The sequence below is a fragment of the Bos taurus genome, chromosome 17, assembly GCF_002263795.3.
Source record: "Bos taurus isolate L1 Dominette 01449 registration number 42190680 breed Hereford chromosome 17, ARS-UCD2.0, whole genome shotgun sequence".
In the NCBI taxonomy this organism is placed as follows: Eukaryota; Metazoa; Chordata; class Mammalia; order Artiodactyla; family Bovidae; genus Bos; species Bos taurus.
The window spans coordinates 58,026,092-58,044,485 of record NC_037344.1 but is presented as its reverse complement, the minus strand read 5'-3'; the positions used below and the strand labels follow the sequence as shown (position 1 = coordinate 58,044,485).

Below are 18,394 nucleotides of genomic sequence, written 5' to 3'. Positions count from 1 at the left end.
CTCTTTGAACTTGGAGAACAAAAGTCTCATATTAGGTAATAGTTGGATGGAGCCGCCTCTCTGCCTCGTTTCTGAAACTCCATGGGAAGGGGGTCTTTTAGACCATTTGGTGGACGCAGTTGGTGGAAAGTCCAGTGAGACCACTTGGAATATCTTTTGTCCCCCTGCTATAAAATTTGTTTGGCATTTAAAAGCTCACTTTCTAATATTAAAAACAATAACCTAAGGGATGAATCATGTTAAGCAAAACAGGGTTGCCTGCCAAGTGATGTCAAGAGTGTGTTTCAGAACACTATGGTGTCCCTCTGGTGATGCGGGAGAGGGGGGAGACTTCATGTGAACAGATTCCAGTTTCTATTTAGCTGATTAGCAGTCTTCCCTTTAACGTATTGGCTGAGGGAGTCAGATTTTCCCGTTCCAGGGTCCCGTGCCAGCTCCGGCCGCTCCAGGACCCATCAGCACGAAAGGATTAGAGTGTTTGAAAAGACGGAGCCCAAATTTTAGGGCTTTTTTTTTCCTTTCTGTCCCCTCTCCCCCTTGTCTCTTCCTTTCCTTTCTTTCTTTCTTTTGGCTGGATATCTGTCACGTCTGATCCAGTGCCCTGAAGGGAGGTAGGGTGGCCGGAGGCCAGGTCCGGCCGGCGGCCCCTCCCCGGCCGGCTCTGGGCTGCAGGTGGCGGGCCGCTCGGTAGGGGTGAGGATCGTGAGGCGGGTCCTCCTTTGTGCCAACTCCCAGACCTCTGTCACATGAGTGCAGCTTGCAAAAATAATTATTTTGTCAAATAATATTTCCAACTTCTGACCTTCACTACTACTGCCCCACTCCCATAGAGCAAAAAGATAATGTGAGTGTGCTTTACTGAAAGAAAATACTTGATCTTATTTTTTTTTCCCTCAAGGCGTCCTGAAACAGCTACTTCTCATACTTGAGAATTAAAATCCTTAGTATACATGCAGGCAGGTTTTCTTTTTTTATTTAAAAAAAAGAAAAAGGACAAGCCCTGGGCTTGGTAACTGGCCCCACTTGGGGCACAGCAGGCGGAACAAACCAGTTTGTAGGCTTACTCTTCCCATTTTCATTTCCAGTCTGAACTGGACAGAGGCTCTGAGCGTGCCTGATAGGAGCTCCCCCAGGGGCCCAGCAGCAGCCCCGCCTTCCAGGAGTGCTCTAGGGGGGCATCCAGATGGAAGGTGTGGGACTGTGGTTTATGCTTCAGTGTTTGCCGACAGCATGAGCGTGTAGGTGATCAACCACAGTGAGGCTGCCAGAAAACCAAAATGGTGTTCCCAGGAAGAGAACTCTGCTCTCTGCACAACGCAGCCTAGTTAGCTCTAGAAGCTCACTTATAGCCAGATCGTCCTGACCGTTGTCAGCCGCTCATCCCGCTCTCAGTGAGGAGGCCGGCACGTACTGGGTTAAGCCGATGTTTTATTCTGGAGCAGAGCTGCCTGACTACATACCCACTGCCAGAGGAGAAGCGAGCGCACAGTGTAAAAGGGCTCTCTGGTCATTTTGAAGGCCCAATCTGACCATTAAATCCCTTTTATTTTATTTTTTTTTTTTTTTTTTAAGGTTTCAAGTATACTTTATTTCTTCAAACATGCTATATTTTAATGGGTACATAGTACTTTTACTTGGAATTAATTATGTGTTGATTTTGAAACAATTCAGTATTAAATCAGCTGGGATGATTACTGTTCTCTCCATTCCTTTGGGGTGACTCTGCCAACAGGTGATGGGTTCCACTCTATTCCAATTTGTGTTGCCATATATACCCATACAGCAACACAGAAAGTGGCTCCACTAGCTAATACAGCATTACCATATTTGTCATGGAAATCAGGTGCCCGCTTTTGATGGATCTGCCTTGCCACTGCTTGCTGAATGCTTTGAACTCTCAGACGACTTAGTGCGTTTTTGGCCAAGGGAAACATCCTGAGGTTGAACATAAAATGGCTGCAACTACAGCTGCTGGTCTCTAGCAATTCGGCGTCTAGTACCCTTGCAGAGTCCTGAAAAACTAAATCCCTTTTATTAATATACCAACATTATGTTTTTTTTCATATGGTAAAGAATCTGCTGGCAAGGTGGGAAGCCTAGGTTTGATCCCTGGTTCAGGAAGATTCCCTAGAGAAGGGAATGGCAACCCACTCCAGTATTCTTACCTGGACAATGCCATGCACAGAGGGGTCTGGCGGGCTGTATAGTCCATGGGGTCAAAAAGAGTCAGACACCACTGAGCGACTAACACTTTCACTTTTCTTTCGTCTTTATGGATGAAAAGAATGGACTTGGGACTTGGAGTTGGGGAGGGGCTGTCCAAAATGGCATTCCATCAGGGCCAGTTCTAGATCTGTATGCCACCAGTTTGACCGCTGCTGGTACCTCAGAGGGTCACCATTGTATATAGGATTGTTCTTTATGAATCACATTTACAGTGTTAGCAACATGAATTTGAAACATGGGGCTTAAAATATTACACATCTGTAAAAAGGAAGGACTTCTCTTGTGGCTCTGCTGGTGAAGAACCCTCCTGCAATGCGGGAGACCTGGTTCGATCCCTGAGTTGGGAAGATCCGCTGGAGAAGGGAAAGGCGGAGTATTCTGGCCTGAGAATTCCGTGGACTGTATAGTCCATGGGGTCGCAGAGAGTTGAATATGACTTAGCGACTTTTCACTTTCAAAAAGGAAAGAATATGGACTCTTAAGTGTATAGAGGCATGTCTTTTGGGATTTTCCCAAAGGCTTAATATTTAATAACTATGAGTAGGATCTCATTAGGTTGTACAGCTTATGTTTTATTTCAGAAGTGAGAGGAAGGGGCAGATACTGTGGAGAGAGCCATGTGGCTTTCACTTAGTGACACATGCAGTTTAAAAACCTTGGGACCTTTTTAATTTTAAAAACTAAATTTCTGTTGCTTTCTCTTGGTACTTTATAAATAACTTGAGAATGGAATAGACTCTAAAGGTACATAAAACTGTCCAAGGTTAAAACAAAAATAAAGTTTCATTAAAGTAAGGAAATCAGCTTGAGTAACTTTGTAAACATGGGTGGAATTATATAAGGAATTGTGTTTTGGGGTAGAGGGAGGTGGCATGGTATAGGCTGAAATTAAAAATGAAAAAATAGTTCTAGCTTGTCACTAGAGGTTAGGTAGAGTCTGATAAAAGATTATAAAATGATCAAGGTGTGGTAACTGAGTTACTGTTGGGTTGTACCTTGCCCTCATTGGAAGGGAAGGGCGATATGGTGGGCTTTTATAGGTGGGGCTGTGCACAAGCGTTCTAATACCCTAGATCAGTGATGGTTTTTTAAATGTTTATTTTGTGTTTTGCTGCTAAGCCAAGAAGAAAGAGTGGTTAAGCAATATTAGAGGAGGAGGGGTGGGTTGTGCATCCAGTGTTAGGAACGGAAGCTTATGTCTTACCACGTGTCTGTCTTGTGCTCAGAGAGGGCTTAACCCTCTATGTGAAGTGAGTGAAAGTTGCTCAGTCATGTCCCTCTTTTCGACCCCATGGACTATACATACAGCCTGTGGAATTCTCCAGGCCAGAATACTGGAGTGGGTAGCCTTTCCCTTCTTCAAGGGATCTTCCCATCCCAGGGATCGAACCCAAGTCTCCTTCATTGCAGGTGGATTCTTTTTCCAGCTGAGTCACAAGGGAAGCCCAAGAATACTGGAGTGGGTAGCCTGTCCCTTCTCCAGCGGATCTTTCTGACCCAGGAATCGAACTGGATTTTCCGACATTGTAGGCAGATTCTTTACCAGCTGAGCTATCAGAGAAGCCATTAACTCTGCATATTTTGCATTTAAGATGCACTGATTTTTGTTTTTTTACATTTTCACATCTATAAAATCAAGATGTGTCTTTTATAACATCTTACAAATAATTGGCAGCATGTTAAAGTATTACATAAAGTAATGGTGCTTCTTACGTTGGATGGTGTTTTCAATTAAATAAAAGTTTGTATTTGTTCAGTGAAGGCAAAAATAAGTCCATAACTTAGAAATTAGAACGGTTGTGAGAAACTTGATTGGGTTACTAAGATAAAGTCTGCAAGAAATAGACCACTGTGGGTTTGGGTTGTTTTTTTTTTTTAGTTTTACCTTTGTCTGGGGTTCACTGAACATTCAGAATCTGTAAATTTATGTCTTCTATCAAATTTGGGAAGTTTTTTGCCATTATTTCTTCAAATATTTTTTTCCACACTGATCCGTTTCCCTTCTCCCCTGGGACTTTAGTGATGTGAAGGACAGGCCTTTTATCTCACAGATACCTGAAACTCTATTCATTTTCTTTCCTAAGCCTTATATTCTTCAGGTTGCAAATATCTATTGATTTAACTCTGGATCCACTAACTTTTTCCTCGTCATCTCCATTGTACTATTGAGCCCATCTAGTGAATTTTTTAATTTTGGATTTTATACTCTTTGTTCAAAATTTCCATTGTTACTATTTGCTCCTAATCTCATCCTTTCTTATCCCTGTACCTTTACCTCCTGGAATATAATTGAAATAGCTGCTTTAAAGTCACTGATGATTCCTAAAGCCTGAGTTATTTTAGGGTTGACATTGTTTTTTGCATGGAGAACGGGTTACATCTTCCTGGGGCTTTCAGGGTGGGAGGAGTATCAAGTAATGTGGGATGTGTCCTGGACATTTTGTGTCCGCTTTGTGTCCTGTTGCATAATCCTGTTTCAAACAGGCACTCCCCCTGGTTAAGACTGCAACTTGTGTCTTGCCTTCAGTGGGTGTCAGTTCAGTTTTCTCTGACTCTGTCCTGCATGTGTCGCCCGGAGCTTAGTCTGAGACCATCAGTCTTGCTGGAGCCTTTGTTGCACAGCTTAGCATCTGCGTGAGCAGGAGTCACGCCCAGTGTCACGGGCTCCCCGTCTCCAGTTCCTCCCGCTCTTCATCCCTACACTTCCTAGCTTTCAGGGCCCCCTTTCCCAGGGCCTCTGACCAGGAGATGGGGTTTCTCTCAAAGTCTCACCTGTGAGTGCAGCTCTGTGAGTACGGACTGCCCATGGGCAAACCAGAGAGAGAGGAGAGGGAATCCCCAGAGACCCACACCCACATTCTTCAGACGTAGGGGCTTCTGTCGTCGGTTCTTCAGAAAGAGGGTGACGATTCTTGTTAGCATTTCAGCTCCCGCACCATCACACAGGCTTCTCCTGGAGCTCATGCTCGGGGTGAGGCTCTTCCTCCCCCACCCACGACCTCCACAACTCGCTGTACTGAGTCAGCTCTCCAGGGTCCTTAGGTCCTTGCCTTTTTGTTCCAGAGGTTTTGGTTGTAGCAGCAGAAGACAGGCAGCTATGGGCTTATTTGAAGTCAGAATCAGAACTCCTGTTCTCTTTAAATTATTAAAATAAGCTCAATAGTTGGCAGCAGAGAGCTGTATTACAGGGGTCCCTTCCCATTCTGTTGCTCTCAGTCTCCTCTCTGGGAGCTGCTCCTTCCTCTCCAATGAGTGAAACCTGGGATCCAGACTAGGGAATGCTCCGCTGGGGACCACCAGAATAAGAGGTGGTGAGAAGGTGGGACTTCCTGGCGGGCCAGGGCTTAGGACTCTGTGCTGTCATTGCTGGGGCCTGGGTTCAATCCCTGGGCAGGGGAACTAAGACCCCACCCCGCAAGCCGCGTGGCAGGGCCAAAAACAACAAAAAAGAGTTGGTGGTAAGGGCGTGTGTCAGGTTGTTAGTGGGCTGCCAAGGCAGTACTCGCTGATCCAACAAATCCCACTGCTTTTTCCTCCTGTAATCTTTCTTTTTAAAACTTTAATCAGAGAGAATTTACATACCTACAATTCACCAATTTAAATTATACAATCCCGTGTAAAGTTCACAAGGTTGGTGTGATCTTAGAATACTTTTTCATCACCCCAGACAGAAACCTTGTGCCCATTAGCAGACACTCTCCACATCCCCCCAACCCCTCTAGCTTTTGGCAACTGCTAATCACTTCCTGCCTCTGTGGATCTGCTTTGGAGATTTCATATAAATGGAATCATAGAACATGCGACCTTTTTGTGGCTGGCTTCTTCTTCCATTCAGCATAGTGTCTCCAAGATAAACCTCCAAGATAAGCTCAAATCAGCACTTAATCCCTCCTTATGGCCAAGTCGTTTTCCACTGTGTGAGTGTGCTACATCCACTCGTTCTTCATCCATCAGTTAGCATTTGGGTTGTTTCCACTTTCTGGTTCTTATGAATAGTGTTATTACCATTCAGCCACAATTTTTGTATAGGTGTTATATTTTCAGTTCTCTTGTGTATACATACCTAGGAGTGAGATTGCCGGCTTATATAAGTCAGTGTTTAACTATCCAGGGAGCTGCCAGACACTTTTCCAGTGGCAGTGCCGTCTTCCATCCCCACCAGCGGTGGGTGGAGGTTCTAGTTTCTTCGCACCCTCACCTGTACTTAGCGTTGTCTCTGATGATAGCTGCCCTGAAGATGTGACGTTGAACATCCTTTCATGTGCTTCTTGGCCTTTTTGGATAAATGTCTGTTCAGAGCCTTAGTCCATTCTTTAATTAGGTTGTCTTTTTATTTATTGAGTTGTATGAGTTCTTTGTCTAGTCTGGATACCAACCTCTTATAAGATACGACTGGTAAATATGTTTCCCCATTTTGTGGGTTCTTTTCACGCTCTTGATAGTGTTCTTTGAAGCATGGAAGTTTTAAATTTTGATTGAGTTTGACTTTTCCAGTTTTTCTTTACTGCTTGTGCTCTTGGTATCATTGAAGAAGCCATTTCCTAGCCCAAAGTCACAGACATATTCCTATGTTTACTTAGAAGAATTTCTGTGGTTTTGCCCTCCATTGAGGTCTGTGACGCGTTTGGAGTTAAACTTTTGTATGTAGTGTGGGGTGGGGGTCCCGCCTCTTCTTTGCCTGTGGATATCCACTGTCCTAGGAGAGCCATGGTCTGCTGAGAAAAGGCTGTTCTTTCCCCATCAGACCGTCTGGCCGCACTGTTGAAAACCAGTTGACCGTACAATGGAGAGGTTGTGCTAGGTATACTCATCTGTTTAAAATTTTAAAGGATATTACAGTCAGCTAAATGTTTCCATATTCCCATGTACCTTGTTAATTTGGTGTTATACATATCTCATTTTTGTCCACAGGTGGTGTCATGGGCTGTCTTGTAAGGATTATAGAGTGTTCAGCCTCACAGAGCTCTTTAAGACCATCCAGTGGCGGCCCAGCTAAGGAGACAGGCCTAGAAAGGTCGAGTGATCACTCTCACAGGGCTTATTACTTTTGTGGGCAAAATACAAAGAACTCTAGAGAGACAGCTTTACAATACAGAGAGCTCTGACCATGGCCTGGTTGGATTCAACTTGTCAGTTCTGCCTGAAAATCCATGTTTTTCTAGTTGCTGTTAAAAATAAATCATTCACCAAAGACCATCATTGGTGCTGTGTAGATATAGATAAGTAGATAGCTACAGCTACTGATTTGGCCATATGTTATATTTTAAAATCCTCTTTAATAGCCTAGCTTTGATGAGACAAAACAGAATCATGTTATTTCTTTAAAAAAAAAAAAAAAAACTTGTTTTCTTGATTAATTTGGTCATTTTGAAAAAGAAGGACTGTGTTTTCATGCCATCTTGCTGGTTGCCTTTATTTTCTGGACAGAAGTATAGCTGAAGGTCAGGTCTTTCTTCATGAAACTGCCAAGCCAGAGTCTGAACAGCCTTCATTTTTGCCATCAAATACAGTGTTTTGCCTTTTTTTTTTTTTTGGCCTTATTATTATAAGGGACTATTTAGTCCAAACCATTGGGAAGCAAGCTCTGAGTTGTGACCGCTAATTAAAGAGTCTTGGAGCTTGCTTCTCGCCCTGACAAATGCAGAGTTGTGATGGCTTCTGGTACTGTTGCCGGCTGTTAGGGAGAGCGAGTGGGGCGTAAATGTTACACTTGCTCCATCTGCAAGTGTTATAATAAGTTATTCAGAGCTCTTAGCACAGGACCAGCCAGAGCGTGCCTCCCTCTCGCTTCCAGCACGTTTTTCTGCCCATCAGATGGATGCTCCTCTGTTGGGAGTCTTTGGAAGGTTCTGGTGTCTTTTGTTTTAATTGGCGGGCTTGAGCCGACTCCTATGGTGTGATTTTCATTAGAGAGGGGCTGGAGAGAAGGAGAGTGTTGGAACAGTCCTCCAAACCCAACCATGAATATTAAACATAATACAATTACAGCTTTCAGACCAATTTTTTTTTTCCTTTTCATCGGGCAAAGTTGATGAAACGCACGCTGGCTGGGGATTCACCGTGTCCACCATGGGCTTCTTTTTGTCCCTGGAATCAGTTGTCTTGGCATGTCTGTGCCCGTTCGCCGTGCTACCTGTTTCCCCGTGTCAGGTATTTGATTTGTGTGCCGAGGGCACACGCTCTGCCAAGGAGCGCTGCCATTCAGGCTGGGGCCACGAGAGGTTCGTGGGGACTTCCCGCCCTGGTTGCTGTCTGTCTAGCAGAGACCAGAGCCTTGCCTCTCTAAGGAGATGTCTTCTGAGTGCTTTCCTTTCTCCCTACGGGGAGAGGTTCGAGTCTGCTTTTGGCCCATCTTTGTTTTCCTTAGTGATAGAATACACTAATGGCGTATCTTTCAGTGTATTTGTGTTTTGTTTGGAGCCATCCATGCTGGTATCTAAATACAATAGGAAAACAGATGGCAAACTTTGAACTTCTGGACCAAATTTGTGTTTGCCTTTGTCTCCTTAACAGCCAAACTGTAAATGATGAGAGTATAAATATTCAACAGAGGAGCTCTTTATGAAAATCACCAGAGCAAAATAGACCCTTATTACCCAAATATGCACTGAAAAGTACTCGAGCTAAAAATTTCTCCCTCCCCCTTGTCCTTTTCTGGTTCCCATTAGTAGGCCGTGCAGCTGCAGCCTGAAGGCAGGGTTCCCTTCACAGCAGCTCTACCTTTTCTCTCTTCTCTTACCCACAAATGGCCAAAGATTAGTGTCTCCAAATGCTGACCCAGGGAGCGCTTTGTCCTCACACTCGCTCTGCCTCTCTCTGGTCACCGACCCCCTCACTGGGAAGCGGGGCTGGGCGGGGAGGAGGTTGACGGAGCTCTCAGTCGTCCAGCCGACAGCCTGGAGGCAGCCCTGGACCTCGCCTCTGTGTCCTAAGACACTAGGTTTCTAAAACCCTGTGTGATTTGAAACAGAACACCTACGTGGAAGTGTATACAAGGTATGTTGTGTAGAATTTAAAGAACAACCGAATGCCTGGGCATCCCCCCAGCGCGCACACACACAAGAAACAGAGCATGACCAGTACTTGAAGGCCCAGCCCCGGGAGCCCCTCCCAGTCACGCGTGAGCTTGTTTCTTAAATAGTTCGGCTGTGTCTAGAATGAGAAGTAAAGGCTGCCTTCATTCCGCTCATTCTTCCTTGACGTTCTTCCCCACGGAAACTACTGTTACCAGTTCAGTATGTGTGTCCTTCCGGAATTTTACTTTTAAAAGTCTTTAAGAGAAGTCATCTATACCTTTAAAATTCAAAAGCACAAATAAGTACATACGGGGAGAAGTTGTCTCCTGGGAGCGTCTCTCTGCTCAGAGGAGGCTGGGTAGCTGCATTCTCCAGAGGGGGGCCTTCACAGTCAGGTGGGTGCAGCCGCCGCCACCCCCCGAGCTGGCACATCCTGGGACCGGGTGCCTGGGGTGAGGCAGTGTGTGGGTGACGGATGCCCTCAGTCCGCGTCGTTCTCATCCTCTCCTGCCTGTGCAGGCCTCCATCACGCCTGTACGGACGCACCGTCACGGCCTCAGCTGATGGAGGTAGGTAACTTGTGCGCACCATTGAGTCTCTCAGATTCATGATGACGCAAAAACGATGCTCTAATTATCATAACATCTTTTTGTCTCAGGTTGCTTTTAAGACCTCTATTTTTTGTGGTTTCCCACTTTATGATGATACTCTTTGATATGTATCTCTTTTTAAGTTATTCTGATTAGTGTTCATGAGTATGCGTATGCCTGTCTTTCATTCTGGGAAAATAGCCATTAACACTTCGAATAGTGCTCCTTTGCCATACACTGTATTTTCTCCTTAGGGAAACTTCTTTTGGGCATAAATAAGCTGGACCGTCCGCTCCCATCCTTCCTGTCTCTTAACCCTTCATTCACATTTTTCATCTGCTTCTCTCTCCGTGCTCCATTCTAGGTAACTTTTCAGATTTATTTTCTAATTTACAAGTGCTTTATCTAATCTGCTTCTGGACTGTCTGATGATTTTAATTGCAGGATTATGTTTTTGTGTCTAGAAGTTCTATACTGCTTTTTTGTGGAGCGACTTCTCAATACGCCTGTTTGGGCGGCCCCCAGTCTTGGCCCTGTGGTGCAGGAAGAGCCAGGCCCACTGCTTCCTGTGACTGGACCTGCCTTCAGCCTCACCCCTACCACACACGCCTGCAGGCGCTGGAAACCGCAGCTCAGGCTCTCCAGGCTGGTTTTCTATAGGGGTCCCAGGGAGGTCAGGTGCTCTGTGAGTTCATCAGGGCTTTTAGAAGGATGTAGTTACGTCTTACCCAGCAATATTAAGTGATATTTACTGGGATGGTCAGCAGGTACCTGAAACAGAAGCCTCATCTTTGCTACTAAAAAAGTACTGTGGCTAATGGCCTTATATATATGTGTGTGGATGTACACATATATTAGATGTGCGGTTATTTAGTTGCTAAGTTATATCTGACTCTTTGTGACCACATGGACTGTAGCCCACCAGGCTTCTCTGTCCATGGGGTTTTCCAGGCAAGAATACTGGAGTGGGTTGCCAGTTCCTTCTCCAGGGGATCTTCCTGACCCAGGGATCGAGCTCACGTCTCCTGTGTTGCAGGCGGGTTCTTTACCACTGAGTCATTGAGGAAGCCCCCAGTATGAGATGTAGCCTAGATAAAATCCTAGAAGTAGAGCGGCTAGGTCAAAAGTGAAGTATATTTTTTAATTTGTTGGATATTGTCAAATCACTCCGCAAAGAGAAGGTTCGTGCTCCCATCAGCTGCACAGAAGTACCTGTCCATCCAGGACGGAAGATCTCAGAGAACTGCAGAACTTTACCTTTGCAGGGTGGACAGTTTGACAAGCGCTCTTACGGTGCTGTAGTTTTAGTGCATAATTTCTCTCGTTACCAGTGAATTTGGACATCTTGTACGTGTTTAAAAGTCATTAATATTAATATTTCTTTTCCTGTCAACTTTTTCTTTTCTCTCAGTTTAATAATGGGTTATCAGTGACTTGCCTGGTGGGGCAGGGGTTCCGTCCCTGCCCTGGTCAGGGAACTATAAGCCAGCATGCTGCAACCAAGACCCGACCAGCCAACTAAATATTTCAAAAATAATGGGTTATATCAATTTAAATGAATTTTTTTTTAAACAAGAAATTAGCCAGTCCTCTCTGCTGCAAACATTTCCCCCAGTTTACCAGTTATGTGGACTTCTATTTTTTTTTTAATGTTTTTAGAAAGGCCTGCCTATCTCTAATATTTTTAATTGTTTTTAATTCTCTAAGTCCTCCATAGTTAGTTTTGGTGGGTAGAGCTCCACGTTGAGAAAGTTATTATAAGGTACTTTGTCTTTAATTGCTAATTTAAGTGGGATCTTTTCTTGTAATGGAACGAAGGGGCACAGCAAAATGAATTTCTTAGGTGTTATTTTTTATTTTACATACGATGTAACTGTACACATCAGCCGTTAAGTACACATGATGTTCCTCCCTCCCGCTCCTCTAGGCTGTCAGAGCACTGGGTGGTTGAGCTCCCTGTGTGACAGTGTATTAAATGTACTAAAACCCACCTGCAAAAGTGTAAATCATGGGGCGGTTTTTTAATTGGAATATTTGATTTATACTTTTTACATGTGGGCTTTTTTTCCCGCCAAGTTTTATGAAACGTTTAGTACACTGTACCCGTCTCATCGTTATGAAGTACTCTCAGCTAATGCTTTTTGCTCTGAAATTTTCAGTATTAAAATTGTTACCTCTCTTCCTTGTCACACGCCAGTGTGCCTTTCACGTGTAGCACATACTGAGTTTTGCTCTGTGACTGTTTGAGGTTCTTCCTCTTCCTCGTAAGAGCTGGGTTTGTCCTCGTCCTGTGCGTCTGTCTGCCCAGCTGACATAGTAGGTCTTTCTCTGCTGTCTGCGATGCTCATACCACATTCTGTGGGGGGCAGGGGGCTCCTCACTGTCCTTCTGATATTTTGCCACCCCACTTTCTTTCAGAGAGTATCCACGGGTAGCTCACTTTGAGTCCTTTTCTGATAGAAATTAAAAAAAAAAATCTTCATTATGCCTTCAAACTTGGTAAGTAATGCAGTATAGAATTTCCCGTTGAAATAATTTCCCCTCAGAATGCTGAAAGTAGCTTGTGTGTGGGTATGCTCATACAGCTGTAAGAGCCCAGGGCCTGGAGCTTGTTCGAGTTCTTCCCTCTCCCCACGTTCTCCGTGTGGGACGCATTTGTCCAGCTCCCCTGCCAGCTGGTGGGCAGCAGTAGTCTCTTCTTGGTGGTAGAAATTCAGCACATACTTGTATAAAAAGTAGTTTTTAAAGATTCTCTTCAGATTATTACAAGGTAGGTAATTATCTCAAGATTTTAGATGAGCAGCTCCCCAGTGTCTACATAGTCTCATCATGACTTTCTTATGCTTAGTCAACGATGGATGCATCCCCTTTCCAAATTTCAACAAGACGCTGATGAACATGTACCACTCCACCCGAAAAGGGCTGTTTTTCGGGTGAACTGGGCACTGGTTCAGGTTGCAGACGAATGTAGCGGTTTTACATCTTGCCCTTAACAGACTTGCATACAAACAGCAGAACTGCCATGCTGGGCTTCTCAGGCCCAGGTCCTCATGGAGGCAGCGTGCCAGTCAGGTCACAGCCTCCCTCTCCGGGGGCTGCTGTCCCGGACAGCTGTTATCTGTGTCCTTGTTCTGTGCTTTGATCTACCCCGGTGGCTCAGAGAGTAAAGAATCTGCCTGCAATGTGGGAGACCCAGGTTCAATCCCTGGGTTGGGAAGGTGCCCTGGAGAAGGAGATGGCAACCCACTCAAGTATGGACAGAGGAGCCTGGCAGGCTACAGACCACAGGGTCGCAGGGAGTCGGACACGACTGAGTGACTAACATTTTCACTTTTGTGTGCTTTGAGCAGCTGTGGGTGCTCTGAACTAGGTCATTGCTAGTGCCCCGTAGCCTCCTGTGAGAGTGCACCACAGAGGTGAATGTTCAGACGTTTCATGTTCTTCATCTTCACAGGGTTGCTGTGCACAGACGAGGAGGAGTCTGTCACCTCGGGCTCTAATGCTAATTTCTCTGCTCACCTCGGGCCCTGCAGGGTGAGGATCCACGACCTCCGCACTGACAGCATCGCCCTGTCCATCTCCGCCCACCAGCTCGGAGTGTCCGCAGTCCAGATGGACGACTGGAAGATCGTCAGTGGAGGCGAGGAGGGCCTGGTCTCTGTGTGGGACTACCGGATGAGCCAGAAGCTCTGGGAGGTTCACTCCAGGTAGGCCAGCCTGCAGGTGCTGCTGTGATCCTCCGAGCCAGCTGCTGAGATCTCTGGAAATGGTCTCAGAACTGGAGCTGGTCTGCTGCCTGTTCAGACGGCCACCACACGGCTCGGGTAGAGACCGTGATGGGACAGACCCCCCCCATCCGTCCACTCCAGGGAGTGTTGCCGTTTACAAGGGCACTTCACACTGAAAAGTTCAGATTCAGCTAAGGAGGAATTTGTAACTTTAACCTTTAGATCTAAAATTCAAGAGACAGATACTCTCGCAAGCAGAGCAAATGGCTAGGTAAATGGAACTAAGGGGGCCTCACCTGTTAAACATCTTGAGCTTGCTTCTAACCTTTAAAGCAGAGGTGGCCTCGCCTGAGCAGGGATCAGCTGGAGCTGACCAGAGGCTGCCCCCTCGCCCACACCCACCCAGCCCCGCCACGTCCCTGCAGGAGACAGGCAGCGAACCCCTCCCACCCCCAGCCCCCCGGGTTGTCCGTCAGCACCGCTGTGACGAGACGCAGAGCTTCCACAGCTGAGGCTGCAGATGGACACCGAGGCGTGTCCCCGCCAACTGCATGGCATGAAGAAGTGAAGACTGCTCACAGGTCCAGTTTAAGTACAAGGTCCAAAGAGGACTGGCTCGCCTTCTTGCGGGGCAGTGGTAGCCGGCGCTGGGCCGGCAGCCTTCTCGGCTGGGGCGCCTGCCTTCCGTGGTGACGCAGCGAGTTGCCACCAGGTGGTGCCAGAAGGCAGCAAATGCCCACACCGCGGCTGCCCTGAACCATCTATAAGGACAGCCGTTACTTTTTTCTCAAGAGCTGTCTCAGCCTGGCCGCTCCAACAGCCCACGAGGCCTGCCCTCGAGCAGAGCTCATCTCTCTCCCTGAAAAGCTGTTCTCCCTCGGGTGGATCGTTAAGGTGAAGCCGGGGTAAGTAAAATGGTGCCCAAAGCTGTGTCCTGCCCCACCTTCCTAGCTCAGTTGTGATGCCCGTCAGTTCTCACCAGTGCTTAGCACTTGTTCCAGAGAAGGTCTCAAAAGCCTCGTTTACCAGCGCAAGGCTTTGATGCTGCTCAGTCTGCTGGGGATTTTCAGACTCAGTCCAGTCCTGGCAGCCAGTGCCCCATGGCCTCTTGAGCTCTGGTCCCACTGTTCTCAGTCTCCCACCCCACTGCCCACCACAGCCACACTCCCCAGGCGTCCCCCCCGCCCCCCGCCCGGGACTGAGCCCTGACCTATCCCTCCCTGTCCTCCTCTAGACTTTGCTCTCTAGCCCTCTTGCCTCGCTGGGCCGAAGTTCTCCAGGAACACTTTTCTGTCCAGTCTGTGCCGCAGACCCTGGACTCAAGAACCCCGTCACCACCTTAAGAGGATCCTCTGTTCTGGCCAAGATGCCTGTCCTGCCCGCAGCCGTCTCCGGGGCAGGGACACCCCCTCAGCCCCTCCAGGCCACCCCCTGCCCTTCTCAGAGGGCCTGGCTGACCCCTGTAGTCTGTGCTGGTGTCTCCTGTTCCTCCTCCCAGTGCTGAACTGTGTCTCATCACATCTCTGGTGCTCTGGAAACACTGGCTGCTTTTCATGAGAATAGAGCCCACCTTCTTAACACTTGGGACGCTCTCTGATGGCAGGCATCTGCTTGCATTAGACAGTTTTTCTATCCTGTGTCTGGCCCATTGCTCCACTGGAGGAAGTTTTTTTAAGTGAACAAAAAGCCTTTGCTACATAGGTTTTATGGCAACCCACTCCAGTATCCTTGCCTGGAAAATCTCATGGACTGAGGATGGAGGAGCCTGGTGGGCTGCAGTCCGTTGGGTCACGAAAAGTGGGGCACGACTGAGTAACTACACTTACACATGGGTTTGAAGCCACTCTGTTCCTAAACTTTCTGAATGTGCTGTCACAACCCAGAGTACAGCCCTCTGAGAGGGGCCAAGCGGGAGTCCTGTCCTGGGGGTGGCCGGGGGCGGGGCAGGCGTCTGGGCCAGAGCAGAGGATCCTCTCAAGAGTAGAGGTGAGGAGGCTCCAGAGTCCAGGGCCTGGCGGAGCCTTCGTGGGCAGCACTGGGCACACCCTGCAGATGGGGAACCTGGCTCAGAGAGCTGGCGTGGCTGGGCCTAGGCCAGCCTGCGAGCGGGGCTGTTCTCCACTACGCGTGTCTGAGGTGTCTCAGGTTATTTGACCCTTACGTCCCAGCGCGCCAGGTGCTGGAGTGTGGGCCAGAGCACAGGGCCATGGAGACGCATGGCCAGAGGAGGCCCAGCGGGTGGCCTGGTCTCCGCGAGGCTGGGGACCGGAAGCCAGACACTGGCCCTCGGGGGCCCAGTTTCCTCTGCTGTGAAGGAAGAGCCTGGCTTAGGCGGCTCTGGAGCCCCATGCAGCTCCCCGCTTTGAGGCCCTGGTAGCAGAGGCAGGATGCAAGCTCCCGCAGGCTTACCCTGACGAGCATCCCCGTGTGTTGCAGGCACCCCGTGCGGCACATCTCCTTCAACAGCCACAGCCTCATCACGGCCCACGTGCCTTACGAGCGGGTGGTGCGCAACGCTGACCTGGACAACTTCGCCACTCACCGCAGGTCAGCGCTCAGGGCGGGGGCTGGTCTGGGTGTGTAGGTGTTCAGAACAGACACTCTTAGCCTGATTTTGTTGCTAGAACAGCCTGGGCCACCTTGTTCCCTGCAGGGCGGCAGGCACGGCTGTTCTTTTCATTGAGGTCAGGAAGAGAGAGATGTGGGCAGTACCACGGGCTGAGTGCCTGCTGCAGCTGGATGCTGTGGGGGTGGGGAGGTGGTAGGGACATGGTGGGGCTGTGGCCACATGCCTAGAGCCCAAGACTGAAGGCTTAGGATGGTGGTAGAAGCCTAGCGACAGTGCCAAAGCCCAGTCCTCATGCTCAGCCCAAGGCTGCCAGCCGGGGCCTCAGAGGCCCTCATTACCGGTGGCCTGGCTCCCTGCCCAGGCGGGCACCTCCCCACACTCACGTCCCTCCGCCAAACCTGTCTGCCCACCTCTTCATCTCTAGGCGTGGGACTGAGTGTCAGACACACTGGGACACTCGTCATGAACGGCTGGCTCTAGCAGACGCCACGGGGGCAGGGGCTGGGCCTGGGACTGACCGTGCTTCTCTGTGCGTTCTCTAGACACCGGGGGCTGATCCAGGCCTACGCGTTTGCAGTGGACCAGCTGGCCTTTCAGAGCACAGTGCCCGTCTGCCGCTCGGCCTGCGACGCCATGCCGGGTTACAACTACGACCTCGCACTCGCCTTCCCCCCTGACAGCATCTAGGGAAGCGCCTCACTGGAGAGCGGGAGGGGCACCGCACGGGCTGAAGCGTGGAGAAGAGCAACCCCGGGTGCACTGTGCGACCCCACACCCCTCTGCTTCCCCCTTTGCTGGGGGGGGGGTCTCCCCGCATCGTTGTGTACACTACACAGAGGCCTTCACTGTAGCCCCCCCTCCAGCACTCTCTCTCCAGTCTCCAAACCCCTTCTTCTCTGGGGGGGGCCTTTGGATACGCTGGTCTCCGAGCTGACAAGGCCTCATCACCCACCCAGCTCTTGGATCTGAGGTCACGAATTCAACTCTGGGTCGTCCCCAATCTGGAAGGTAGTCCTTTATGCTGGTAGCTTTTGATTTATAATTCTATATTTGTACAATGATTTCATTAACAACTGTTTTGCTTACTACGGTGTCTGTAACATGTGATACAAAGTAGACATTTTCTACATCCTCATGAATAAACACCTGTCGTCCACATAGGGGGAAGATGATGGATTCTGGAGCAGAGAATGAGAACGGGGATAATACTGGAGGAGCCGTTTAACCCACTGAGATAAGACAGGATATGTTAACCCACTGACATAAGACAGGGTAACACAAGAGACCTGTTCATGCTGATAAATAGCTTCCATTTCCGTAAGATTGAGGGCAAACCATTGCATTCCTCTTGATTTAAAGAGTCTTGTAATCAGCAGCAGCAGTCGCCTACCATACCTACAAAATATCAAAGCAGAAAACTGGTGGAGCTAAACAGACAAATCCATGCTCATGGTGGGTGGTCAGATCAAATCGGTAAAAATAAGGATTTGGAAGACGACATACTTACTATAATTTATAAGCTCAACACAGTGGATGTAGATAGGATCCTGTACCTTTGCAGATACCCACAGGCCACACACAAGAAATGAGCACGTATGGAGGGCACAAGGAGCAGCTCGGATTAGATGAAGAGCAGCAGACAGGCCCAGTCCAGTGCCCCAGTGCCCCAGTCCCGGTGGGTTGCAATCAGACAACAGAGTGCTGAGCAAAGCAAAGACCTGGAGACTCCAGGCGCTCCTGAATTAACTGGGGATTTTTAAATTTTTAATTGGAGGATAACTGCTTTACAACGTTGGGTTGGCTTCCGCTGTAAGCAGCATGAACCTAACTTGCTTTTAAAGAGGGAAATAGAAGTGGAAACAGGAAGGGTGACAGTGGAAGCGCTGACCATCCAGACCCAGGGGATGAGGCCAGGATGGGGCAGGGAGACCTTGCGGCTTAATAGAAAACAAGACAGGAAGTCAATGCCCTGAGCGGGCACCTCAGGAAGCTCAAGAGAGGTCCTAGTGACCCCAACAGAAGGAAGGCATTAGGATAAAAACACCCATGAACTAGTGTTTAAGCGTTCGTTGCTCAGTTGTGTACCACTCTTTACAGCCCTATGGAGGGCAGCTCACCAGGCTCCTCTGTCCATGGGATTCTCCAGGCAAGAATACTGGAGTAGGTTGCCATTCCCTTTTCCAGGGGATCTTCCCAACCCAGGGTCTCCTGAATTGCAGGCAGATTCTTTTCCATCTGAGCCACCAGGGAAATCTCATGAACACC

The 18,394-nt window shown here is 48.3% G+C and overlaps 1 protein-coding gene and 1 pseudogene across 3 annotated transcripts in view; one reads left to right on the top strand and one right to left on the bottom strand.

Moving 5' to 3' along the window:
- FBXW8 (F-box and WD repeat domain containing 8) overlaps positions 1 to 17,689 on the top strand; it is a 114,312-nt gene extending 96,623 nt beyond the window's left edge. Inside the window, exons 9-11 of one of the 3 annotated variants that reach the window (NM_001205475.2) lie at positions 13,366 to 13,539; positions 15,997 to 16,107; positions 16,672 to 17,689. In NM_001205475.2, coding sequence (NP_001192404.1) covers positions 13,366 to 13,539; positions 15,997 to 16,107; positions 16,672 to 16,816 — 430 coding nt within the window. In that variant the 3' untranslated portion in view covers positions 16,817 to 17,689. Of the gene's footprint in view, positions 1 to 13,365; positions 14,466 to 15,996; positions 16,108 to 16,671 lie in introns of those variants that run through there. The other 2 variants (XM_024977500.2, XR_003029943.2) reach the window with 2 other exon arrangements.
- Positions 1,570 to 2,026, bottom strand: LOC100295347 (cytochrome c oxidase subunit VIIb pseudogene; annotated as a pseudogene).
- Positions 17,690 to 18,394: the final 705 nt, after the last annotated feature.